Genomic DNA, 27257 nt, shown 5'->3' on the forward strand with positions numbered 1-27257 from the left:
TGTTGTAGCAGTAGGCAGTGAGACAGCACAAGCTCCAGTGAACTGCCTAATTACAAATGGTCACTGACCCTGTAGTTAGCCTTGTTCAATCATATTGGGCCTTGAAACCTATTCTAGCAATAGCTAGAGATTTAGCTACAAAACCTATATTTTAGCATAGTCTTACACAACTTTCAATTGACAGCGGAATTAGTTTAAGCTCATATGAAGGATTTCCAAACTAGCAAGATATGTCTGGCTTCTTGTTGAGCAGAAAATCTGCCTTCTGGACCCTTTTCCTTCCGACATACTTCTGCTGCTGCTGTCTTTCATCAGTAAAATGAGGCACTGTGCCTGACTAGTCAACAGAAGCCCACATCGCCGACTAGTGGACACATCAGTCAGCTAGTCAATGCAAACACTTCTTTCTGTATGTATATATATAACCCTAATTAAGAGACATGTATGCAGTCAGAAATACACTGCTCCCTTTCATATCTTCTGCACACTTTTTTTAGATGGCTATTTTTTTCGTTACAAGTCTCAGAATTTGAGCCAGTATGGAATTTGTTGTCTTCCTTGAATGTCTTTAGCATTTTGCACATTCTTGGAATTCTCTGAATGCAGGAAAAAACTTTAGTATTAAGATTCTAGTATTGAACCTACAAGGTATTTTTTTTTTCCAAAATCTATACATCCGATAAAAATGATTTTTTTTCCTTTCAGACATTCCAGATCTAAAAAGACATGACATGATTTTACTTCTACTAGTTACTCTTAATCTTTGGTCCTTTTCATCATCTCCATAATACTGACAAAGGGTTAGCATTCACTGAGAGAAGCTTTGCAGCATTGAAAACATTTTAAGTGTAACATACATCAGCTATTGTAGTCAACAAACGTAAGTGAAACTGACCTATCAGCATGCTGCATGTAAAAGTGGCAATTTCCTACATCAGCCCACCTCTTTCTTTGATCTTAGCAGAGTTTTAGATGATCAGAGGAAAGTTCTCTTTAAGTCAACCTCAATATGACTGGCTTGTTCTATCTAACTTTTCTAGTCATGGTCCAATGTGAGTATATAACTTTACCTCTTGTTAATTCTATCTAATCTAGAAAAACTTGGCTACAATATAAGTTATAAGTACAATATAAGTTTAACGAGTAAAAACATTGAAACAGATTCACAGTTAAGGCACAAAGATATGAATATTCCTTTAATAGTTTCTCATACGATTCTCAAGTTCAGGTTCAACAGATATTCATTGCAGTTGTGCATCCTGTCATTTTAAGGTGGACATGCTTCTGGAGGTTTAATCTCACAGCTGGACTCAACAGTGAAAGTACAGCCTGGACACTCCATCAATCTCAAGTGTCACATTCTGCTAACTGGGCACTTTTATTTATTCTGGATCAAAATTCCTCTTAATGAAGCTCCAGTCTGTGTAGCTACAGCTAAATCATTAAAGAACGAAGCGGCACTGGGTGAACAATTTGAACACCATTCCAGAATCAAAGTCACATGGAACCAAAAGACCTTCAATCTGTCGTTTTCATCAGTGGAACAAGCAGATGTTGCAACATACGTTTGTGGGCTTTTTACTTATGAAAAGCTTTTTTGGGGAAATGGCAGTAAGCTCATGCTTGAAGAACTTTCTGAGGGTGAGTATGAAAGTGAGAAAATTTTTAAACCTTTTAATATCAGAATTTTTTTTTTATTTCAAGACACATTTAGTACAAGCCTGTAATATATAATTTTCTAACTAGCAAAGATACTTTCCCCAAGTAGACAAAGCACTTTTTGTAAGTCGCTCTGGATAAGAGCGTCTGCTAAATGTTGTACACGTAAATATAAATAGCTGTTCAATGCTTTTATTAAACATATTGTGATTATCCATCAGCTACATTTTCTTTATTGAATTGACTTTATAGAATCTAACTTGTACTTTACTATAATATTTTGAATTTCTTTTTTTGGGATTTTAGTCCTTGTTGAATATTCCAAATCCACAAAATTATAACTTGTTATATTTAACCTAGTCTATTATATTTTACCATCATACTAGCGGTAAGACTATCTTAAGCAGGAATCCAGTCCTTCCAATCAGACTATTTTGGCAACTTTTTAAATCTATATTTCATTTTCAGAGTAAGATTATGTGCATCACGTGTGAATGTACTGTTTTACAGCAGTTTCACCAAACACAACGGCCAAAGACAAAGAAAAGATAGACGGTAGGTGTGTCTGCTTTTGTCAAACAGTAGAAATGTTTTACTTTATGGTTAACTGTGCCCTCTTGTTATAAAGTTATTTAGATAGAACACTTACAAACCATTTTCATTACTGTATAATAATTTACATGCATCACATTTAATTTTATGTAAGATCAAATGTGCTTGCAAAACTCAAATACTTCACTTTTTTGTGATTCCAGGAAAAAGGTTACAGTTTGAATACCTAGTGCCTGCATTAGCAACAACTAACGTGGCATCCATATTGTTCATCATTTTACTCATTCATCTCTTGAGGAAGAAAAGATCAAGTAAGAATGTGTAAAAACTCTACTATTGAGAATCAAACAGCATATTTATCCACATAAATACAAAGGACAATTAGTGAGTTGTTATAGCATGAAGAAAGTTCCACATTCAACACCTTGTTAAAGCAACATACTTCATGAAACACAGTAATTTATTCATTTATTTCATAAATTGAAATATATTGCTGTTACTTTTTACCACAAACGCGATTTATAATGTGCATTACATGTGTGTATGTTTTTGTAGGTGTAACACGTGAGGTTGGCAGCGCAAGTGATACTGTAAGTGGTAGTTAAATGTGGACTGATTAAACTAATAACTGTACAATGTAACATTTAGAATCTCAAAGCTATGAAAATAATCCCAGCGACTTTTTTTAAAAACAGAAGACGGATGAAGTAAACTATGCTGCTCTGAATTTTGGCAACAAAGAGAGGAGAACTGTACAGAAGAGAACCAAGGTGGCCACCACCGTCGTATATGGAGCTGTGCGACACCAAGAGGCATTATAACTCTGCGCAGAAATAAATGGACATCTAAAATGCAAAGTGCAGTGTCTCTTTTTACAATGCTCTATAAAATTCAGCTTCTGTTTACAGTGTTATCACACTGACCCCTGAAGAAAGCCAAACTGACACTTACCTGTATAAATCTGGAGCAAATTCTACTGAATCTAAATTTCATTTAAAACCAAACTGTTTGCATTTTAAACACGGTTTCCTTCATAGACAATGTTCTCAGATCATCCTAGAATTCACAGCAAATTATAGCCTTTAAGGCATTATTGATCTCCAAGTATGGTATTGTAGTTGCAACTTGTGCGTTTGATTTATTAAAGCTTACATTTTTCAATAGTCTGTTGGTACTTTAGCCAGTTGTAAAATGAAATTCAAACACTAACAAAATACTGAATGAATGAATGCATTTTTCATGTGCTTGTCAACGACTAAAATATCTGATAGTATAAAGACAGTATTTATACTTAATATCCTCCAGATTTACACTCAACATCCAGAGACACCTACCTTGTACTTCCACTCTCTGACCACTTTATGAGGTCCACCTTACATGTCCTCTATACAGGTGTGCAGACCGCAACCACTGAAAAAGAGGTATAAGATGTTTCCCTTTAATTACCTGAAAGTGGTGCCATTGCTAAATGGTGTAGGTGACACATCAATACAGTATAATTTAGCTAAATTTTGGGTTAAAAACTAGCATCGATATACAGAGCCCAAAATATCAACATTTTATTAATTATTAATAACTGTAATATGCATTACGCCAAACATTTAGATCAATAGATCACCAAAGCAGTGCGATTCCCCACTCTGGCAGAAATCAGAAACACCACTATATACACTCTTAAAAAGGATGATGTTCTTTAGTTCAAGGGTTCTTTAGTTTAAAAATAGCTCTATATCGAACCATGAACACTCAAAGAACAAATCTGTATGATGAAAGGGTTCTTCAGATTGAGGGAAAATGTGCATGAGTGTGCTATAGACGGTTCTATATAGAACCCTTTTGAAAAGGGTTCTACATACCACCCAAAAAGTTCTTCTATTGTTACAAGTTTGACATCATAACAATAGAACCATTTTCAAAAAAATTCTACACAGCAGCATGTAAAGCTCTATCGCTACCAGTCTGAAGAACAATTTCAAGATGCAAAGAACCCATTTATCACGCAGAAGGTCCTTTCAGTGTTCATGGTTCTTTATATTCATTTCTAAAGAACTAAAAGAGTGGTCGGTACAGTGTAGTGGGTAACACCTCTGCCTTCTACGCTGTAGACTGGGGTTCAATCCCCCACCTGAGTAAGCACCCTACACTATACCAATAAGAGTCCTTGGGCAAGACTCCTAACATCACCTTCGCCTACTTCTGTAAAGTAATCAACTTGTAAGTCGCTCTGGATAAGAGCGTCAGCCAAATGTTGAAAGGTAAATGTAAAGAACTGCTGAAGAACTGTCTCTTTTAATAGCGCAGGTCTTACAATGGACTAGGTTTGACTTTATTCACTTGCTGTTAAAAAGTAATTTGTCCACTACACATTTATTTTTTTTTTGTATATGTTTTTCTTTGCAAGTGAGATGAACAAAGAGCAAGTTAAAGTTAGAATTCAGGTTTAAAACAATGAATAATTGGCAGCTAAAGGTAATATACTGTAATATGTCTTCACAGTTAGCACCTCAGAGCTGTCTGTCTGATTTCACGGCTTGAGCAGCGCGCTAACTCGCACATACACCGACTCACATTTCACTGACTGAAGCTCCTTAAGTTGTTAGCACTCAAACCGGGGTGCTGTGCAAGTGGGGTCCTTCTTTCCTTCCTTTTAACGACCCTTGTCCTTGTTTGGTCAAGTAACCGTCGCCCTAACGCCATATTTCAGCCGGCTAGCTAGCCGCCTTTAGCTGCCTCTACCTGCCATTAGTCAGCTAAGCTAAGGTATTAGCTTGTTTACCTGGACACACAAGTAAACACCTTTTCTGTGGGGGAACAGATGTCGCCTGTGCCCCTCTCCTCTTTTTCTCCTTTCTCTTCTGTCTGTTTTTTGGAATGAACACTTGTTTTTGCCCGAAGCGTTTTCTTATCTCATACTCTCAGTCTGAGCTCTCATCCAGGATCAAATAAAAGCTCAAGGAAGCGGAGCAGCGTGTTTTCAATTGTTTGTTTGTTTGTTTTTAAGGGGATCAAATTGAAACTACATTCATGAATACTACATGCCCTTGGAGTCTATGTGACCGGTAACTGTATAACAGATGAAGAACCACACTGCACCTCATTGATACACATCATCTTCATCCAGCTTACTGTTATAGTTATGGGCCTCTGGAACCGCCACCTCGCTTCACCCCACTAGAGAAGATCCTGACTACAGACGGACCTGAAGGCCAGGAGCTTCTGGTCAGCGGCCAGTCACTGCAGCAAGAAACTACAAAGAGACGTTAAGCTGCTTTAATGCTGCACCACCAGCAGATGGCGCGTTTACTAAAAATCATGCCTTCCACAGTCCTCACGCAAGGAAGCTCAAGTGCCTGTTTTTTATTATAAACATGCAAAATATAAAGCGTTTCTGTCGGCAAAACGATAAATACACTGCCCTTTCAGACATAATGATGACTAAAGAACTACAGAAAAAGGCATAATGGCTAATGTAGAACAAGGTGCACTGACAGTATGGAGTTGGTAAATGCGTTAATGGGCCCAAATCATGGAAACCTGTCAGGTGTAATACCCGCCGTCGACACCAGAGGTCAGCCTCTCCTGAGTATTGATGTGTCCTGATGACACCTTGACCTCTTTCACCTGCAGCTCGAGTACTTCCCTTTATAAGGCCCCAAAACACACACACACACACACACACACAACCCCCCCCCCCCCACACACACACCTACCTACCTACCTACCTACCTGGTGTGTGTGGTATATCTCACAGCTGTTGCTGGATTTATGGTTAATTTGGACTTTTTTCTCTGATTTCTTTTTTACTTTTTGGTACTTTTGTTTCTCTGGTTCTGTGTTTTTGTCATTTTGATACTGTTTTTGAATAAGCGGGTGGGAAATGGATTCAAAGACCTCTAGAGAGCCTTTGTTATACCCACATTTCAGTATCTTTTCTGAATAAAAGAGTTTGATTTATGTAAACACAAAGTTTCACAACACGTCTTTTACTTCTCAGTTCTTACAGTCTATTGCTGGAAAATCTGTTTGAATTTACTCTTTTCTGTGATGTCACAAATTCCTTTATATTTGTATATCCATTTACACACATTCATGCGTTCAGCCTCCCGCAGTTTAGCCCCACCCTTTCACACCGAAGCTATAAGGAGTGTTTCAGCCTTGACTGCTTCTCAAATGAGGCACAATACAGGACAGCCAATCAGAACAGACATCATTTACATATCAGTCTTGAGGCACAGTATAACAATCAAGCTGTTTAAGTGTAAGGCACTTTCATTATGCAGGAATATGAATGAAACATTGTAATCGCTGAAAATAACTACCGCATGATGTACTTGTTTAGGGTGAAACAATACTAACCATTGTTTCTCGATTTAGACTGTGAGGTCAATGTTTCCCCTGGTTGAGTTTTGAGAGAATGAAACCCTTACACAAGCGTCCCATGACATTCTGACCTGTGTTATACTGTAAGCACAGGGAACTACAAGACTGAGTATTGTCATACACTTAATTCCACAATTACAATAGTCACAGAAGCTGTATTCAGCTTGAACTTCAACAAATGAGAGATGGAGGCCGAAAGGGAGAGAGAATGGGGGCAGGGGAGGGGTCATTTGAGGCTAAAACGAATTTCAAATGCAAACTCGAAAGTGCTGTTTCCATCCTTTCAGCCTTTCATGAATTGGAAATGAAAGGCAGAAGAAGGAGATTCAGAGATTACAAAGGAATCGGCGACTCTGCACATCCGACTCTTCTGTGAATGCAACGTGAGGCACATACGAATCCCTCAAAACCTGCTTTACCGGTACAAAGAGAGCAAAGAGGGGAAAAGATCAGAGGCATATTTAGCAGGAGATGAAAGCAGCGCATACTTCCGAGCTGGCGTCCCATACAGTGGTCAGTTCACAGGTACTTCAAACAAAGGCAACACCACACGTTTTACTCCACATCTGATCAAATATCAGTATCTCTGTCTTTCGAACATAGTCATGGCTGCTCTAATTACAATTCTCTTTGTTTTGCTTTCTTTTTCCATTTATTTTATATCTATTTGTTTTGAAGGCTGCTCACTTTGTTTCACTGGCGTAGGCCACTGTTGTTTTTGGCTTTGGACTGGGTTCAACATCCTTCAACTCCAAGGCAAATGATACCCTTGTATTTTGCATGCAGAGTTTGGAGGAAAGACTTGCTTCAGTTCCTGACTTGCTTCAGTTCCTGTGTCTTAAATGAAGCACTTTGTTAGCAGATTAGACTCTTTTACTGTTCACTGTTAAAAGGCAACACTGTTAAAAGGCCCATATCAAGGACATTTGAATGTTCCTCATTGCTTTGAAATAAAATTGATCTTTGTAGTATATAAACATTGTTTGATTTCATTTGTTTTCAGTCCACGTAGTCTATACATGAAAAGTCATCCAAATGACTCGCTTTGAATCCACTGTTTTTGTAATGTCACACAAACACGGTATCTTTTTTAATTTATTCAGAAATTTAGCTCCGCCCTTTCATGGTTCAGTTGTAAGCAGTGTTTCAGCCTGGACTGCTTTTTGAATGAATCACAATACAGGGCAGCCAACCAGACCAGAGATCATTTACATATGTCAAGCTTCTAACAGTAACAATGGATGCTGTTGCTGTTGTGATAAAGTAAATCACAATAGGTCACAATATGCTTTTCTGAGCCTATCATGGTTGTCATCAAAGCTTAAAATCACTGAAAAACTGCATGTGGGTATAATTTGTCCTGTTTAACTAGATTTAGTGAAGCATAGTATGTAGAGTGTTGAATGCAAATCAATGTATTCTTAATTTTTTTAAGCACATTTTTAAAATGTGGTGCAACTTTGTCTCAGAAAAAGGAATATAGTGATATATTGCCTATCATGAAAAGTTTTTGAAGTGATGTTGCAGTTTTTGCCATGCATCTCATCTCGGACAAAAACAGACTGTTTAATTCTTTGGGATTAAAGGAGGTTGGAAAATGGTCATGCATAAAAGACTCGTGGCGGATTTTGGTCAGTTGAAACCACATAAATGTCTTGGGAAATTTGTAAAATACATGAAAAATAGGAAATGAGCCCTCGAATGCCCAAACGATGCACTACAATTTGTGAAAAATGAAGTGTGGAACATGGTTTGCACTCAGTGGCGGCAGGCTGCCAAACGGGGATTAAGACAGAGAGGATTCATGAAGCGAGGGCAAGCATGTCAAAATATTTCCGGGAACAAGGTCACATGGTTTATGCAAGTGCAGGGGGAACGAGTTCCCCCTTTAAGCATACAACAGAGACTAGAGTTCCATTCAGCTGGAAGTTCTGCCCAGTTCACCAAACATTAGCAATTATATTTCCCCCTTTGAGATTACAGCATTGTTTTGAGCTTGAAAATGCAATTTCCATTGAGCTGATTTGAAGAAAAAAACTGTTTTGTTTCAGGATTGTTTAGCTAGCTGCTGAGTCTTTATGCACAGGCTGCTGCTGTTGCCCTGGAAACATGGCGATGGACTTGGCGCAAGACTGCCGCCCTTTTTGGCCTATTAACTTCAACATGCATGTGCCAGTTTGGTTTACCTCATGTAGTCTTTGTATAAGAGGAACAGCAATAAGAAGAGGCTGCAATTAGAAGTTTCAAGTGTGGATTAAATGGATTTATCCTTCAATAACTGGGGTCTACATGGTATTAATTGTGTCAGGCTTTTTGAAACATGCAGCTAAGGATTGCAAAATCCTTGTAATGGTTACTGAGCATGTTACAGCTAACTTTGGCTTGCTAGCATTAGCTAACTATTAAAGGCAGCCTCAGTGAGAAACTGTGATGTGTGCATTGTGTTAAATTGTGAAAGAAGAGAGCTAGTAAAGAAAATCTGTTCATGGATCAAACACTAATGGTAAGAGGCATCATTCTCTTCAGTGGAGGCCTCTGCTGGCCTTTGCCCTTGTTGTTAAAATGTGACACAAGACCTCTGTGACAGCCATTTGTCATTTTAATTAAAGAAATTGGTAAAAATGTGCCCATTAAAAAATCCTCCATGAGTCATGTTTTATTTGGCATGTTTTCTTTTGCCTGTGACCAAGCTAACTAATCCTGGTAGGGTTGCAACTCTCCTGAGCTCAAGGCCTGGCACTGTTTTGCCTCACATGATTACCTGTGCTGGACCCTAGAGTCTAGTTACCTTGAGGTGCTGCACGCAAAGGGAACTAAGACTTTTTCCATGCTGGATCCCAGTGGCCAACCAACCTGCTCCAGGGTCCACTTACTGACAGCTGAGTGACCGCATACGGGAGATCTTTTGTTGCTCAAAAAAATCAATTCTTTAAAAAAATAACAACAAAAAGGAAGAAGGTAAAGACGAGGACAGGCCAACAGACAGATACATTCAGAAATGCTGATAACTGAATCAAATGGCACAGACAGTCAGTCACTCACAGACACACTGATGCCTCAGATTTTTTAAAGGCCCTCCCAGTAGGCTTACAAAGGGGGGAGTTTTCTTCTCTGGAATAGCCAGAGAGTAATTCTGCAAACTCCATCTCCTCCAGTCCCTAAAAAGGACATAAATAAAAGCCAGTCTAGCAGGAGCCTCTGTCAGAGAAGGAAAGTTTAAAGAGGAGAGAGAGAAAAGGAAAGAAGTAAGGACACAGGCAGAGATACTGCTTTTTTATAGAAGAAACTGTTCTATCTGAAGTGGCAGAGCTGATATGAATCTTCATCATGGGGTGAGTTGGAACAGAACGGGATTGCTACGGAATTGTTTTGGACAAAGCCTGAATGAAAGAGACTTGAAGTAATGACTTTAGGAAGACTTATATGTGTGTGTGGTGTGACTGTGAGTGTATAACTAATGTGTACCTAACAATAAATATATATATATACAGGGTCACGAATATGAAAACAGCAGACCTGCAGACCAAGTAACATACATAGGAACGGTCTATTTGCCTGAACAGTCCTGACATTAGCCATCTGGAATGCAAAGAAGATGAAAATCTCTCAGTATTTGTCAGTATAATCACAGTAGATTACCTTTTTCATGATTTACACTCAAAAAGCTGCGTCCATAATAGTGAAGTTGGGATGTCTTGTCCTGCCTCAACCCTGGCCTAAGGCTTCAGCTTAATTTCCAGTTTTTGCAATTAACCTTGTCTTTTGGTCCTCATGCGGCAGTGTCTGCTTACATGAAAGAGCATTTGTAAATATTTGCACACACCATCACACAAGAAAGAAGCCGGGCTCCCACGATAGCGAGCTTCACTCTGGGGAGGTCTAGGTCGTGAGAGTGTTTATGTCTGACCCAAAAGAACATTTGTTCCATCCTATTGCACTTAGTTTGGCACTTGCAAAAGTTGAGAATACACCACGCTACTGCCAAGGCTCGTTAGGCTTCTGGTGCCTGTCTGTGTAATATCTTAATACTTCCTTGTCTCTGTATCAAAATACATTTCATTATTGTTGTGATGAAATATTGTGTTTCCGAAATGGTAACTTTACAGGGGAAGGCAGGAAAACACTGTTTCAATTTTCAACGAACGTTAACTGACCTAGGTTTCTTTCCAAGCCATTTTGGATCATTTCTATTGCACCATTCATCAAGAGATAATTTCATAGTGCACATGTTTTCAGTTGATATTCAATAGGCAAAACACGCAATGTCCCTGGTCAAATTACAAGTTTTAGTGATTATGAAGTGAACCTAAGTGAAAACATTCCCTACACTTAACACACTTAAACATGGCAGTTTTCTCCAAATTTCTGCAAAATTGCTCAATTTCTCTATAAAACACTTTAAACACTTACTTTCAGTACGTCGGCTGGCCTGACAAGGAAAGAGGGAGAGTTTTGTTTACCTGGTCATTCGAAATCTATTTCATTGGAAATTCAGTTGCCTGCTTGCAGCAGTTCACATGTGCTCAGTTTGTAGTTATTTTCGGATTTTAACATATTGAGGACAAAAAAACGTAAAGCATAAAATCTGCCATACCTTTTGCACAGGCCACATTTATTTATGTGTGTGTTTATTGAATTAATGAATGATTTACTCATTTATTTATTTTGTTTACAATATGTTATGGTCAACAAATAAACAGTAGTTGTGCATTAAAATGTGTAGAAGTGTGTTACTTTCACTTCGAAAATCAATAAAACGTTGTTTGACCGGGGTGCCCAAACTTTCACACAAAACTGCATGTTCTTTTTAAAACTATGAGTACATCAAAAATAAGTGGCCACCGAAGCATGACAAACAAATCAAACAAACAAACCCAGTTGACTTTTACATGTGTTTTTAATTGTTTTTGGCTTGGATGTGCAGCTCTATGAAAGCATTTAATTGGGAACATTATGTGTAACACTCTCATTGCTGATTTAAATAATGGTCCTTGTAAGAAACATCCATTGAAAGGCTTGTGATGGGTCTGTGTATCAAACCAGTACTCAGGGACCACCAGATGTTCTGCTGGGAGTTGGGATTGAGGGTTAGTGTGGACTGTCTGGGGACCCTGAGGACCAGCTTGATAACTATGGTTTTAATGAACTAAAAGTGGGTCTTCATTGATTTGAATGGTATAGCATTGCTCCAAAGAAGCTTTTATTATTAGGAGTGCTACCTGTGTAAATATTCTACATATCGTGCTTCTTCCAGGCTCCAGGCTTTCTGTGACCTCAATAGGCCTCTTAGCTTAAGCGGCTGCAGTGAGGTGTACATTAGCCTTGACCTTAAACAGTTAATAGTCTTGCTACAGGACTGATGTATTGGCATTATTGATGGATTATGTGCATTTCGCTTCTATGGTAACATCAGTTATCTAGAGGGTAAAAGTGAAGAGGCAATGAATCAGTGGACTTCAGGACTGAAAACAGATCATTCAGTATCTTCTCCGTTCAGTGATAGAATTTAAATGGGATTGGTTGTTAATATTATCTTATTATCTTTCCTTTTTTGGCCTGTTTGGCCCTCTGTTTTGGTGTGTGAGTCATTTGCCTTCTTTGGTTGTATAGACTCATGATTTTGTCCCATGTACCAAAGTCCAATCTTCATAAATAATAAATATAATTAGTGACATGTCTAAGGCATAGATTGAATACCAGCTGCTGGATTTGCTGAGAGTATTGGTCTCCAGCCCTCCTCCTGGACTTGGTTGCATGAATGTTGTGTATGTTTCTACTTTTGTTTGTATGCAAAGTCTTTACTAAGTCCTTCCTTGGGGCAGGTGTGGGCTGGAGGTTAGGGAACCAGCCTTGTGACCAGAAAGTCACCGATTCGATCCCCTTGGCCAATAATACGTGACTGAAGTGCCCTTGAGCAAGGCACCGAACTCCCAACTGCTCCCGCCATGGATAGGGCTGCCCAAGTGTGGGCAAGTGCGCTCACTGCCCCTAGTGTGTGTGTGTGTTCACTAATGTGCATGTATGTGGGTGCATGCTTCACTGCATGAGATGGGTTAAATGTAGAGGTCTAATTCCTCTGTGTGCAAAACACAGTTTGCTAATGGTTCTGAATTCAAATTAAAAGTAATTAATGTGACTTAGTTTGAAACTATCCTAACCAATCCATAAATCCTGTCCTAATCAGTAACAGTTAGGTAGTTTCATGTTGGAGTTGGAAGTTAATTTGAGGATATTTACATCAAAATGGGGTGATTGGAATGGGAATCAAATTCATGTTTATGCATATATTCCTCGCTTGTAGGGGCTCAAATGTAATTGAACAAACTAAAAATTAATTAAAGTGTAATTTTTTAATGCTTGGTCGGATGTCATAATAAGTCACTGGCCACCTTAAGTCTCCATAGACATCACTACACACTGGGTGAGAAATCCTGGTGATGCTTAGCCAGGCCTTACTGCAGCTGCCTTTTGTTTCTGCTTGTTCATGGGGTGTTTTTCCTTCAGTTTTGCTGTCAGTACATGACAATAACTTCAATGTCACCATCCAAATATTTATAGACCTGACTGTATGTAGCAAATACTGAGCTGAACATGGAAACTAGTTGGTTTGATTTAGTGATTTGTAAGCCTGAACTTTGTACACACTTTCCTTGTAACTAGCTTATGTCTGAACTTATGTACAGCTGGGGCAACCTGCCTTTGTGGGAGATTGACCTTTCTGCAGGTTTCACCTCCAACCCAAGTCTCACTCAGCTTATCAAGGACTTTTGAAGACTACAATTACATGAATCCAGTGGAGTCAAGCTTAACTCTGTAAGGGTTGGAGTAAAACTATGCATTAAAGTAGATCTCTTTGACCAGAGCTGCTGACCACTAATCAAGAATAAAATATTTCCTTATAACTTCTGGGCAGATTTGCCTTAGTATGAGTGTCAGTACTGCAGTATTATCTTCTGAGACTAAGGCTGGGATTTTCCAAAACCATACAAAATATATCTATTTGAATACCATATAAAAGGAGCTTTCAGCTGAGCCTTTAGTGGTAGAATGAGGAACCTCTTTCAGTTTGTGTCCCCATGGCAGATATTGAAGTCGCTGCCAAACAAATGGAAAAGTCATATGGTTTTCATCAGCAGAGAGAGATGACTGTCCAGAAAGACAGCAAAAAGGGTAGATGAATCATATTCAGTCCACATGAGAGGATCTAGAGCTTTCCTCTATTAGTATTTGGAGGTGCTTGTGTGATAACTGTGGACATGTGAGGTTTTCAATCTCTTTTTATCCAGGTTTTATGAGTCATTAATTCCCTTAGGGGGAAATAGTTGCAGAGCCAAGTTCTCAACATGTTGATCTTCAAATTCCATTTCGGGATGTGAGTTATTTCAAGCCCTTGATTCTAAAAATATCAAGTATGAAGGCAATGTGTAAAGAAGTTTTTTTGAAAAAAAAAAAAGCCTCGGAAAAGTGAATTTCAAGATTCCAAATATTTATCTTCAGTTTGCTCAGTGTGCAGCAAAGAAACAGAGCTGCTTTTCTGTTTCATATGACAGTAATACCATAGCAGTGTGATTAAGCTACCAGAGACTGATAAAACGCAGGTGTGACTGTAATACTCAGGTGGTCAATATGCAGTATGTGTATGGTGAGTGAAGAACATCTATAGTTTACACTTACATGAAACTGTTTGAATACCTAGAGTCAAGTCACATGTCTTTGTTGATTTTCTAAGTGAAAATAATTTAACATATCCTCAACAGAGAGCAAACAAATACAGCAAATTTTAGTGCACAATTTGTTTGTTTTTCTCTGTTTAACATATTGGAGAAAAAATAAAACATACAATAAAAATAATGTGCCATAACCTTTGCACATTTTATATTTACTTTTGTCCAAATATTTTAAATTCAGCAAGTAAACAGTAATAGTAAAATAAAATGTGCAGAACTGTGTTTTCTGTAAAGAATAAGTAACATAATCAGCAAATCAGCAAAACATGTCATTTGACCAGGGCCACCTAGATCTTTGCATGGGACTGTATTTGGCAGCTGCATTTATAATGTACAGATGAGGAGAATTTAACACTGCCCAGGGCAGTACAAGGGCTTACTAAAAACAGAATGCTAAATGTGTGTGTGTGTGTGTGTGTGTGTGTGTGTGTGTGTGTGTGTGTGTGTGTGTGTGTGTGTGTGAGTCTCGGCCTAATGCATGATAAATTCCCAGATTTTCAAAAGTTGGACACTAAATCCGGTTCCATGCTCATCTCTGAGACACATTATTGCATTGACATCAGACATGTGTTTTTTACTATGAAATGCTAGTCTAATGCAGACTAGTTCACTATTAAGCAGGTAAATTCCAAAACCACTACATTCTCCAATAGAATTTGTATGATTTAACCCGTTTGTTGCCAAATGAAGGCTAGAGCTAATAGCAGGTGTTACAGAAGTTATGGCTGTGCTGTGAGCTGTATTTCTGTGTTGTGGGATGTTAGAGCTGGTTTCTTTCACTCTGACTAGTGATGGGAGGTTACTCTAAGTGTTCTGATGGGCGAATCATGTTGCTATTTTTAACCCTTTGTTTGTAATATGAAGGCTAAAAGCCCAGATGTAATATAACAATAGCGAGTGGGTTGTGGATGATTTTGGAGCAGGATTACTGGATGATGGATGGTCACAGATGAATGAAATCACTCTGGATTGTAAGGGCAGACTCTGATTCATGATCTCATTTGGGATTCATGTCAGTGTTTATCCTTTTGTTGGAATATGAAGGGCAAAAATCTGAGCAATAGTCAGGATTTTGGGCGGTTTCTGAGCCAAATTGCTCACTAATGCTGATGTTACGGCTTGATGACATCATACTACCTAGTTAGGGGCGGGTTTGCTGAACGTCCTGAGATGTGGATCAGGTCTGTAGCTTAAACCATTCTGAAGTTATGAAGACTAGAAGTGAGTCCTAAGGGTTAAAGAATCATTTACAAAACAGGTAGTTGCTGTTCTAAGGTCTGATTGGCTGAGTCATATGTCCACAAGCACATAATACGTGACACTGAAATGTTATACATTGACATATGATGGACGTGATTAAATCATTGTCAATCTAGTCAATATGTTCAATTTTTCTCATTAATCCACTAGCCCATAATTTAGCTTGCTTCAAGCGTTATTTTGTGTGTTCAATCAAAACTATACACCAATTAAATATTATAACATAGAAACCAATAATAAAGTAATTGTAGTATGTGTAAAACTAGGCATGCTCAGTCAGTCCTGGGATTCAACCCACAATCTTCTGGTTGCTCAGTCACCTCTTATACTACACCCCCATTTTCCTACCTAGCTATGCCCATTCTAGGAGCAGCACATTGTTGCCATAAAAGCAATGCCACCTTTGGGGGCAGGAGGGGAGGGTTGGTGTTAACTGCTTGCCCAAAGGCACAACCAGGTATTAAGTCAGTATTTAGTAACACCCCCTTTGATAGATATCGCACCTTGCAGGTTTAAAATCTACGCAGATTTTAAGTGATGTTCAAGTCAGGGGGCTGTGAGGGCATTTCAAAAGTAGTACATTGTTGATTTTGAGGTGTGTTTTGGGTCATCGTCCTGTGTCACATTTCCAGAACATCAGCAAATTTAATGGAATCCATACTTCCATGGATAGAACATAGTATATGGGCCCCTTTAAAACAAATAAATATGTCTGTTTCGGATAATCTTGTAAAATTTGCACATCTCATAATGAGAAATATTAGATATATGACCAAACATAATACGATTTCATTTTCATTTTATTATAGTCATTATTTACATGCATAAAATCTTCATGGTGCTTGGCAATCATGCTGATAATGAACTTCAGTGTCAATTGCAATTGTTTATTCTTCTGCATCCTCTGTCATTGCCATAACTGACTGCCATCATTTTAATTGCATGCAGCATATTGCTGGGTATGATTTGGCAAAAATGCACACGGCACCTTTACTTTCTTACTTTTATTTACTTACTTACATTTCATGAAGTTCTAATTGCATTATTTATACTGAGCTCCAGATATTAGAAGGTCAAGAGATCTGCCTGCTCTGGTTGACAATGCTAGTAATAGATCAGCAAAAGAGACACAGGCTGGCTTTGGCTGATTACCTGAAGCTCCTCTCTGCTCAGTCCCTGCCTGCTGTTCATTGTCACCCCATTTATCATCTGGGCTGGGGCCACAGCAAAGTAATTCAGCCTGCAGCCTCAATCTGGGCCACCAGATGCCCCTGCCACTGCCAAGCAATGAGTGGACATGGATGTTTTTGACATTCTATTAAAGCAGGAATGATTCATGCAATTTTTTCCAGTGGCTAGCATATTAGCTGTGTCACTTTCAATTTTATGATGATTTTTCTTGTTCCAGGTGGGTCAGATTGGTACCGAGAAATTAATTATGACTAGTGAAGGGCACCTTGCCAGATTGTATCCTGTGCACATGTGAATGAGTATATGTTTTAAATGTGCTCTCCATTTATTAAATAAAAATAGAAAAAAAAATGTTGTTAGTTTTTGTATTTTAGATATGCACTACATTACCAAATGTATGTGGACACCTCCTAAATTTGGCGTTAAGTGTTTCAGCCACATTCATTGCTAATATGTATAAAATTCAACACAAAGCCAATTCTCCAGGAGTAGAATGGATTGTATTGAAAAGCTCAATGACTTTGAATGTGGCACTGTCACAGGATGTCACCCTTGCCACAAGTCAGTTTATGAAATTCCTGCCCTGCTAGATATGCCCTAGACAACTGTAAGTGGTATTATTATGACATGAAAGCATCTAGGAGCAACAAAATCTCAGCCATGAAGTGCTAGACCATGCAAACGCACAGCCACCCAGTGCATAACACATAAAATTATAAACTGCCTCTGGAAGCAATATCAGCACGAGAGCTGAGCTTCAGGATCTTCATGAAAAAGGTCTCCTGGCCAAGCAGCTCCACACAATCCTAAAATCATGCAAGCACACTTCTTGTTCTCTGGAGAGATAAATCATGCTTCACTATCTGGCAGTCTGGAGGATGAATCCTGGTTTGACAGATGCCAGGAGAACATTAACTACTGGAATGTATAGAGTCTGGTGAGGAGGGATAATGGCCTGGGGCTGTTTTTCAGAGTTTGGGCTCAGCCCCTTAGTTCCTTTCCTGTTTCAGCGTGACTGTGCTTCCGTGCACAAAGGTAGGTTCTTAATGACATGGCTTGACAAGTTTGGTGTGGAGGAACTCCAATGGCCTGCATAGGCCTCTCACATTAGCCCTACTTAACACCTCTGGCAGTAATGGGAACGTCAATTGCGAGGCAGAACTTTTCATCTAACATCAGTGTCTGACCTCACAAATGCTCTTATGACTGAATGGGCATACATTTCCACAGACACACTCCAAACTCTTGTGGAAAGCTTCCCAGAACAATGGAGGCTGTTATAGTGGGGGGGGGGCAATTCCATATTAATGCCTATGGTTTTGGAATGAGATATCCAACAAGTTTATACAAGTCTGATGGTAGGGTGTCCACATACTTTTGGTCATATGGTGTACATTAAACAAGAGTGTTTACGGTCATATGCAAAGTTTGAACGCCCCTGGCCAAATGACATACAGTGGAAATAAATTAGCACATCCTCTACAGAGAGCTTATTGCTGAGCACTTTTAAGTGGGTATATGCAAGTCCCAGTCAGGGAAGGATTACTAATCAGCCTAGTTGGGTCAGTGCCTAGGGGGCTCAGACTTCAAAGGGCCTCAGAGGATCGCAGACTATGAGGGCCAAAGTGGCTCAAAGACTGGGCACAGCTGGACACTGCAGAGGCAAATATTATATAAAAGAATGACCATTGAACATGTAACAACACAATACATGAAATAAAGGCCCTTCGGCCCATGCTCAGCCACCATTTTTAAAATAATCAAAGAACTAATTAAATAGCACTAAAATGTGAGGAAGTAAAAGGGTATTGCTCATTAATTTGAGAAATAAACAATCTATGTCATAATTTTACTGATAACAGTCCCAATAGTTAATACCTGGTTTTGCATATCTAATAAGCAGGTTCTGTAAGGAGAACAAAAGTGAACATATTGTTCTCACAGCCTTATAATTTCACATGGAAACCATTTAAAGAACAGATGGAACATTCGTGAGATCTAACATGCTGTGTTAATGTTTTACGATCACACACTTGGATGGAAAGTTGTCAAGATATAGCATCTAGGATCACTCACCCATATACTTACACACAAATATGTAGTCTTTAGGGGAAAAAAGGATATATAATTTACACAAAATAAACAAGAAACCCTTGGCCAGGTGTTTTACTTTGAGGAATTGTAGATAAAAGACCTCAGAGATAAAGTTCTCAAAGTAATAAAGATAAAATAGTCATACACCACTAGCAGAGAAGAGGCCTAGCAGAAGTCAATGTGCAGACAAGAGAGTTGCAGAAATACAGCATAATGACTGTGATATGTATATTTGTTGCTATGATGTAATAAACAATAGTTGGCTTATAAATGTTATTGGTAATCATGGTTAGGCTAAAGCTTAAATGGAAAAAAGCTGGTTGTTTATCAGTCTGATTATACATGGAAAATCTGACAGTAATGTAACATTCCAATGAGGCGATCTAATCTTTTGCTGTCATAATTATTCACACCCAGGTGTTTAAAACTTTGTCCGCTCGGCCTTTGCCAAGATAACAGCACTGAATCTTCTCTTGCAGAACCAAATGAGGTCAGAAGAAGTTATCTACAGGAATCTGATGTCATATGTCTCTCCAGATCTTTCATAGTCATTGGTCTTTGCTTGTAGACTCACATATTCAGCTCTCTCTGCAGTGGCCCCTGTAAAAGTTTTATTTTGTCATCAGTTTACTGATTTTTGTATAGATTGGTAAGTACACTGTGGACCGTTGTCCTGCTAGACGTTCCAACCCTGACCCAGTGATAGCCTCCTGGAAGAGGCTGCCAGATTTTGATCTAAAATGTCTTGGTATTTGAGTCCATGTATAGTAATATTTCCCACAACATCACAGATCCATCACCATAGTTCCCTGTGGGGATTAGAGTCTTTTGCTGTGACTTCTACTCTTTTTATGCCAAACTCACCTCTGGAATTTGTTTTCAAATAGCTCTAATTTTGCCTCTTGTGGCCATAGAACCCGGTTCCAATCAAACTCCCAGCAATGTTTACTGAACTTCAGGAACTTCTGTGGTTTGATCACAGCAGAGGTCTTCTTCTGGTACACCCTCCAAATGGTTTCTAAATAGCATGGAGGTGGCATCTAATTGCAGCTTTGGAAACTCTCTGATCCCCAAAGTAATCAACTCCTATATTATCCCGCCAGGATCTTTGGACCCAGTTCATAGCTTTGCATTTTTAATCATTTTTAAAATATATTTATGTACTCGCTACTCCACACTACAGTTGTAGTGAAATTTCCAAATTATTAACCTAACAAGTATAGACACAATACAAGGCAGATTCAGCGAAGTTGCTACTCTGTATTGATGTGAGTGTAACTCTCAGGTCTTTAGTAGAGAATTTAGTTTAGACAAATAATTTCATTGTAGAAAACAACCTTCAGTTTGAAGGACAGGACTGAAGCTCTACACACTAAATGCAATGGAAAGGCACAAAACCCAGTTCCATCAAAGTCTCAGCAATGTTTAGTCAGGGTTGGGATGTAACTGAATGGAAGTATCCAGATCATGTATTCAGAAAAGAGAAATTAAGCATCTCTGTGTTCAGTCCGAGCCATGTTTTGTGAAGGTGGTATTCAAAATACATTTCATTTTTACATTTTTAGGGGAACACCTTTGCAATATTTACCCACTAAATTTTATACACCACTAAATTTTATATACCATCTTTCAAAGAAACACCATCTGTTCTTGTTAATTAAACATTTTAAAGTCTGCACAGAGCATATTATAAAGAAGAACTTAAAAATGGCTTAAAAACGCAGAGGTTGCAGCTAAAGCCTGAGTGGACTGATAAATCACAAATAAATAAATGTGATGAGCGAGTTATTAACCTGAGCATTAGTAAACTCTTTTGGGGATGACGGAACTGAGTAGTGGACATGTACAAGCTTCAGTGTGTATTATAATGGACTTGCATACATGTATTCTATGGCAAGTTACATATACATCATTAACTAAAAATCTCACAGCTTTTCACTTTACAGTTATATTTGCACGATTTTGTTATTAGAATATAGCAAACTGTTGGCTTAGGTCATTAAAAGGGCAGTGAGATTATGGGAGCAGTCGTGGAGTGAAGCAGGCAACATGAGCCAAAATAACGTTGAGAATTTTAAATTCATATGAATAATTGACTTTTTCATGAAATATATTATCAGAAGAATTGCTTGAACAAAGCTGCCAACCAGTAAGAGCTATAAACAGAATGAAGTAAATAAAATTGACAGCACAGTTTTCCCAATGTACTTTATCAATATGTATTCATCACGTATTCTTAATATGTAACTTGTTATGTAGTGTAATGGAATGTGTTGCTAACTACATATGGGACAGTGTGTTCAGTATTCAGCCATCATTAGTTTTCCAAGTATTTTGCCCAACCCTCTGTTTAATGAGTACCTTCCAAATAGATCCTTGGCATATAGGTGGCATCTCATCACAGTTCAGGGGACTCGGTAACTCCCCATGCAACCAAGTCCTGCACTGTCCAACCAGGATCCTTGAAAAAAGTTGTGGCATTCAACCATCTTCTTCACCCTGCATGAGGACTATATACTCTTTACTCTACTACTCAGGTTCATCATAGCTTCAGTTGTTTGAAACCTCCCTAATCTATTACTATAACTAATATAAGATTTATTTAAATAGAAGCTTAATTAATCTTGCATATGTTTTTGAGTTTCAGTGTTATGAGGCTTGGTCTATTTATTGTAATATTGCCCTATTCAGCTACTGAGAGTAGCCTAATGCTGTGGTGAATAAATTGTTGCTCTTAGGTCAAGAACTTGAATATAAACAGAAGGTCACTAGCAGGTCCTCAAAGATTCACCATAAAATAATAGTCATATTGGTTCCATTGTAGTTTCTGAAACACAATTTCCTAATTTTTTAAAGCCAAGATAATGCCCCAGAGGAGGCTGAAATGTAAGTGTTGCCAGGCAACAGACAATCATCTCACAAGTTCATGTCCTCTTTCTAAGCGTGCTGCCTTTGAAAATTCAATAAATGGCAGAATGAGACTAGGAACGGGAGATTGTAAGAGATTAGAGACAAGACACGCTGAGAAATGCAATGCTTTAATCATAACTTGTGAATAATGATAAATAATAGAATCAGGCTCCCTCTCAAACACAGTATGTGTCAGTGGCACACAGACAGGTGGAGAATCCTGCCGGACACAAAAATGATGCTCAGCTGTTTCAACCGTCGCAATATTCGGATGCACTCTACACATCATTTTGTCATTGTGCTTGTGCAAATTCCTCCTAGATAAATCGATGCTTGTGAGGTTTACTCTTTGTTTCTATGGAATTCAGAACACAGTGTGATAGAATTGATTATGTCTGAGGGGAATCGAGGCTGTTCTCACACCATGAAAGTTTCTCCGTTTTTTCTTGTCATTATTATGCTGGAATCTTTGTGCTGCGTGAATAAATTCCTTGCAAGAAATATATGATATCTTTTTATTGCCCTCCCCTGCTTTGTAGTCATCTATCTGCCTCATTTTCAGATCCAGCCGACAATGCTTAATGACAATTTTAATCTGCCTTACCAGCCCTAATGAAATCAATTAAGGCCTAACAAGCCAAAGTTCCTATCCTGCCTAAGTTTGTGCAAATGCCACCAGTACTACTTTGTTTCTAATTTTAGTCAAAGAATCTGAATAATACAATAAAATAATATACAATATACATATAAATACAATATAAATTAGCTAAAGAAAATGCTATTTCTTAAATATTTTGCTGCAGAGTTTTTTACTTCATAAGCCAACAAAAAGTGTAATTTAGCCTGGGGTGCCCAGATCTTTGCATACAAACGTATATCTATACCCATGTAAGAGTCTGATGTAGTAGTACGTAAATGCAGCTGCAGTTTCCACAGGACATACAGTCCATATATATATATATATATATATATATATATATATGAGCGAGGAGGGCCTGGGTCCAGGTGACTGGGGTCCTCTCTGTGTGGAATTTGCATGTTCTCCCCGAGTCTGCGTAGGTTTCCTTCGGGTTCTCCAGTTTCCTCCCACAGTCCAAAGACATGCAGTCAGGCCAATTGGACATGCTACATTGCCCCTGGGTGTGAGTGACTGTCTGTGTATGTCTATCTGCCCTGTGATGGACTGGCGACTTGTCCAGGGTGATTCCTGCCTTCCGCCCGATGACTGCTGGGATAGGCTCCAACACCCCCCCCCAACCCTGAGGGAGAAGCGGCTTAAAAAAGGGATAGATGTATGTATATATATATATATATATATATATATATATATATATATATATATATAACTGAGTTGCAAGAGCAGCCTATTCTAAAACCATCCATTAAACCCACAGCTTCTAATTTTTTCACTATTCGTCTTAGAGGCTCAGTAACACAAGCAGCCTTTTAGTCTTAAGAGAGGTTGGAAAATGATCATGTGAAAATGGAAATTATGACTGTTTTTGGTACATGAGCCCACAAAAATGTCATAAGTGGACTTCAGGGAAAAAAATTACCAGAAAAATGTAAGATGCTGTAAGTCCCCCTTGAAGTGAAGAGGACACTTGCTCAAACTCAGATTAGCAATGGAAACTTTCCAACATGCATAACAGTTACTTTTGAATTCACTGGAAGATAAAACGGAGTTCAAACACAGGTAACTGATAATATATACAGTCAGCTAAAAGCCTGAAAATAGCTGAGGTTATTACTTTTGGCTGACAGATGAGTTCCAGATGGACTTCCATTGTTAGCATAAACCTGTTTTTTCTATGGTGTTATTAATGTGTATATGGTTACAAGTTCTTGAGACTATTAAGGGGCTGACAAACATCATTCATAAAAGATGGATAAGAGCCCATTGTGCAAGTCCAACCCACTATTAACACTATAGTCATCTGAGTCAAACGTATAATAGGTAGGAGCGCTGTACCGCACCCTTTAAAGTAAATCTGAATACTGTATATATAGTAATATATAGTAAAGCTTTGTTTAGTTTAGTTTGTTTACAAAACATTCTGAATATATGAATTATAAACAACACACAATAATAATAAGAAGAAGAAGAAGATTATAAGGCACTACAATGACTTATAAGGCAACTACAATTAAACAACCTGATGTTACATGGAGGCGGCACGGTGGCGTGGTGGGTAGCGCTGTCGCCTCACATCGATTCCCCGGCCGGGTGATCAGGGTCCTCTCTGTGTGGAGTTTGCATGTTCTCCCCATGTCTGTGTGGGTTTCCTCCGGGTTCTCCGGTTTCCTCCCACAGTCCAAAGACATGCAGTCAGGCCAATTGGACATGCTAAATTACCCCTGGGTGTGAGTGTGTGAGTGACTGTCTGTGTCTGTCTGTCTGCCCTGCGATGGACTGGCGACCTGTCCAGGGTGTATCCTGCCTTCCGCCCGAAGACTGCTGGGATAGGCTCCAGCACCCCCCCGCGACCCTGACGGAGAAGCGGCTTAGAAAATGAATGGATGGATGGATGGATGTTACATGGAATATTGAACTTTCTCAATCTATTAGTTCTTGCACACACAAGTGAAGATGATCCATTCTCTATATCTGGTTGAGTGGAAGAAGGTCATGTAGAAGATGTCTGGGCAGTACAAAACTCTATAATATCATTCTGTATGAAAATAGTACAGCATCAGGACTCCTACAGTACCAATAAGAAGTCTTAAGACTTTGCTTCTGGAAGTAACCAACATGTGGTTTGTTTCCACATAGCACTCCTTTAAATCAACTTTTACAGCAGGAGCATTGTTCCAGCTTGTGGTAGAAATTCAGTCAGTCATATTTCTGAACCTCTGGAGGGAAACAGCAGACACAGCAGAAAGGGACCACCATAGGTCCACTGCTCATCCAATATTCTTTGGGCAGCAGATCCTTCTCAGCACAGCAACTACACTGACATGCACTCTTTGTGCAATGCCATAGAGGAAACACCTTCGATGAATGATCCCTTGGAGAACCTTTCAAAGGTTGCAACATCAACATCACAAATGACCTGCAGTTTCTAACCGTATGCCTGCCAGGTTTCTAATAAAATGGCCAGTAAAGGTATACAGTATGTAAAACTCCAGTATTCAGTGCTGTACTGATGTGCCTGATACAGTCACCAACCACATACCACTACCAACAGCTGTGCTGAAAATAATCCACGAACCAAACAATATCAAGCCAGCGGTGATCCTATTTGTGGTCCCTTTGTATTGATGGTCAGGACAGAGGGGAGCTTGTAGCAATTTGCAGTCAATAATACTGAACCTACAAAATGCACTTACATGGTAGGTGTACCAGATAAAAAGGCCAATAAGTGTCCATGGTAGATGCAGAAATGCTCACGTGTCTTCATGCCGAGTGTCGAGTCATAGTTCATCATTGCATAGCCGAGTGTCGAGTCTGCTCATGATTCGGACTCGGTCACACACATAAGGTTGGAAAGAAAAGGTTTTATTCATTTACTGCATTAAGATTAGTGGTTCTGTTTGTGTTTTGTTTCTCAGTCTTGAGTCCAGGTCGAGTGCCAAGTCAGCTAGAACGATTCGACTTGCTCTTTACTGACTCATGACTCAGCCCAGACTTTTGGGTACATATGCTAAAGTCTCCATTTCTGAGTATCTGTCTGTACCTAATAAACCGGGATTGTAGTGTGGAGTGACAAATCCATTTCAAAATTAAGACTTTAAACTTCAAAGTTAAGCCTTTTAAGATCACAGATGTCATCTACAAAGCTAATCTATGTCAAAGTTTTATTTGTCACATACACAGTCATACATGGTACAACTAGCAGTGAAGTGCTTGGATAACTGCCTGCTTATATGAAGCAATAAGGTAATAAGAAACAGTAGTCAAATAAAAGAATAATGTAGTAGAAAATATAGTCAAAATATCTGTCTATGAAATCTACACCATAACCACACTGAATATATGAAATGTGCAATGTACAGACACGAATGTCAGATTAAAAATATTAATTAGCAGTTATGAAAATATTTAAAAAGCAGCAGTTATGACCAGGAGCACGCTAACATAACTGTCCTGATCCAACATGTCAAATGTGGAGCAGGAATGACTCCATGTAATGATGTGTCAGCAAGCACACAAAAGCCTGTGTATGTATGTTTACCTACGCTGAAATCTGATAAGATCAGAGAACTTATCGGCTAAAAATGCACTCAAAAAATGAAATGTCAGATTTAAATGTTATGTCAAGTGGTTCCTACTGTGTAAGATAGTTTAAGATATTTGATTGAGTCATATGCACTTCACAAATTCAAATAAATTCTAATGTACTGGGCTGAGGATTTCTATGTTATTCAGAAAGAAAATGTTGGATTTACTTAAAAATGTTATGTCAGATGGTTCCACCTAACTGTTAAGTAGCTTTTAAGAGGCTTAACTCCATGTAATGTGAGTAATAAGTCAATCACATACCACACTCTGATTAAGCACACTGATCATTTTCATGTATTACTACAACATTCAACGTAATATGATTATGTTCCATTCATAAAACAAGAAAAAGAACATAAAGGTTTAAGTTAGATTTACAGCTATTCATCAACATCATTAAAAGAGACCTATTTTGCTCTTTTTTCTGTTTAACATACTTCCTTATGCGTTTTGAAAGACATCTGTGACGAGTGGGGGGAAATGCTATAATTCAGTGTTTGTACAGTTTGTTTTAATCTAGAATTTCCTCACCTGTGAAGAAAGGCTTGTTTTTAGGGGCGATGATTCTATATTCAAATGAGAAGACTCTCATTGGCTAACTCTGTGGGGGTGTGAGACTAGGTAGAACACTTGCTGGGGCAGGGCTGGGGACAGCATTGCACTGCTATATATAGTTTAAAACAGGCCTGCCAAAGGGCCACAGTGCTGTGGAGCGTTTACCCTCGTCTAACGCTGTGAATTCACTTCTATGAAGGCAACTTTGGTGTGCATATCCCATAATCTTTTGTATTAACATTGATGCTGTTAGGAAAAAAAGAGCAGAAAACTCCAGCACTGACGCAGTGGAGGACGGTGATTGGTTACAGCACTTTTTGTTTTGGTTTTTAAAAAGTTCAGCGTGCTATTTTTATATCTATTCTTTCTGTGTAAAGAAAAGGGGGCAGTCGTGGGCTGGAGGTTAGGGATCTGGCCCTGTGACTGGAAGGTTGCCTGGTTCGATCCCCAAGGCTGACAGTCCATGACTGAGGTGTCCTTGAGCAAGACACCTAACCCCCAACTGCTCCCCGGGCGCCGTGGATAGGGCTGCCCACCGCTCCGGGCAAGTGTGCTCACCGCCCCCTAGTGTGTGTGTTCACTAGTGTGTATGTGGTGTTTCACTTCACGGATGGGTTAAATGCGGAGGTGGAATTTCCCCGGTTGTGGGATCAAAAAAGTATCACTTATCACTAAACGATGCTAACATCTAATGCTAGCAGTGAGAT

The 27257-nt window shown here is 38.9% G+C and overlaps 2 protein-coding genes across 4 annotated transcripts in view; both read left to right on the forward strand.

The window, feature by feature from the left end:
• Window positions 1–965: 965 nt before the first annotated feature.
• Window positions 966–3048, forward strand: LOC108436116. Of its 3 annotated transcripts, none has more exons than XM_017712393.2 (6): window positions 966–1052; window positions 1273–1641; window positions 2170–2214; window positions 2415–2522; window positions 2767–2801; window positions 2907–3048. In XM_017712393.2, the coding sequence occupies exons 1-6, from the start codon at window positions 1010–1012 to the stop codon at window positions 3030–3032; spliced, it is 726 nt and encodes a 241-aa protein (XP_017567882.1). In that variant the 5' UTR covers window positions 966–1009; the 3' UTR covers window positions 3033–3048. The 3 variants fall into 3 exon arrangements, with proteins under 3 accessions (XP_017567882.1, XP_017567884.1, XP_017567883.1); XM_017712395.2 differs by having other exon boundaries at window positions 2910–3048; XM_017712394.2 differs by having other exon boundaries at window positions 2173–2214.
• Window positions 3049–9775: 6727 nt separating this feature from the next.
• Window positions 9776–27257, forward strand: part of pde5ab (phosphodiesterase 5A, cGMP-specific, b) — a 64371-nt gene continuing 46889 nt past the window's right edge. The window contains exon 1 of the mRNA XM_017712480.2: window positions 9776–9923. Within this exon, the coding sequence (XP_017567969.1) occupies window positions 9919–9923 (5 nt within the window). The 5' untranslated portion in view covers window positions 9776–9918. The remainder of the gene's footprint in view (window positions 9924–27257) is intronic.

The sequence above is a fragment of the Pygocentrus nattereri genome, chromosome 2 (assembly GCF_015220715.1).
Source record: "Pygocentrus nattereri isolate fPygNat1 chromosome 2, fPygNat1.pri, whole genome shotgun sequence".
Lineage (NCBI taxonomy): Eukaryota > Metazoa > Chordata > Actinopteri > Characiformes > Serrasalmidae > Pygocentrus > Pygocentrus nattereri.

Bases quoted from the DNA above. Each gene is read 5' to 3' on its own strand.
- LOC108436116 (XM_017712393.2), top strand. From the start codon at position 1,010: ATGACTGGCTTGTTCTATCTAACTTTTCTAGTCATGGTCCAAT. The intron at 2,215-2,414 runs GTAGGTGTGTCT...TTGTGATTCCAG, and splicing joins AGACAAAGAAAAGATAGACG to GAAAAAGGTTACAGTTTGAA. The intron at 2,523-2,766 runs GTAAGAATGTGT...ATGTTTTTGTAG, and splicing joins CTTGAGGAAGAAAAGATCAA to GTGTAACACGTGAGGTTGGC.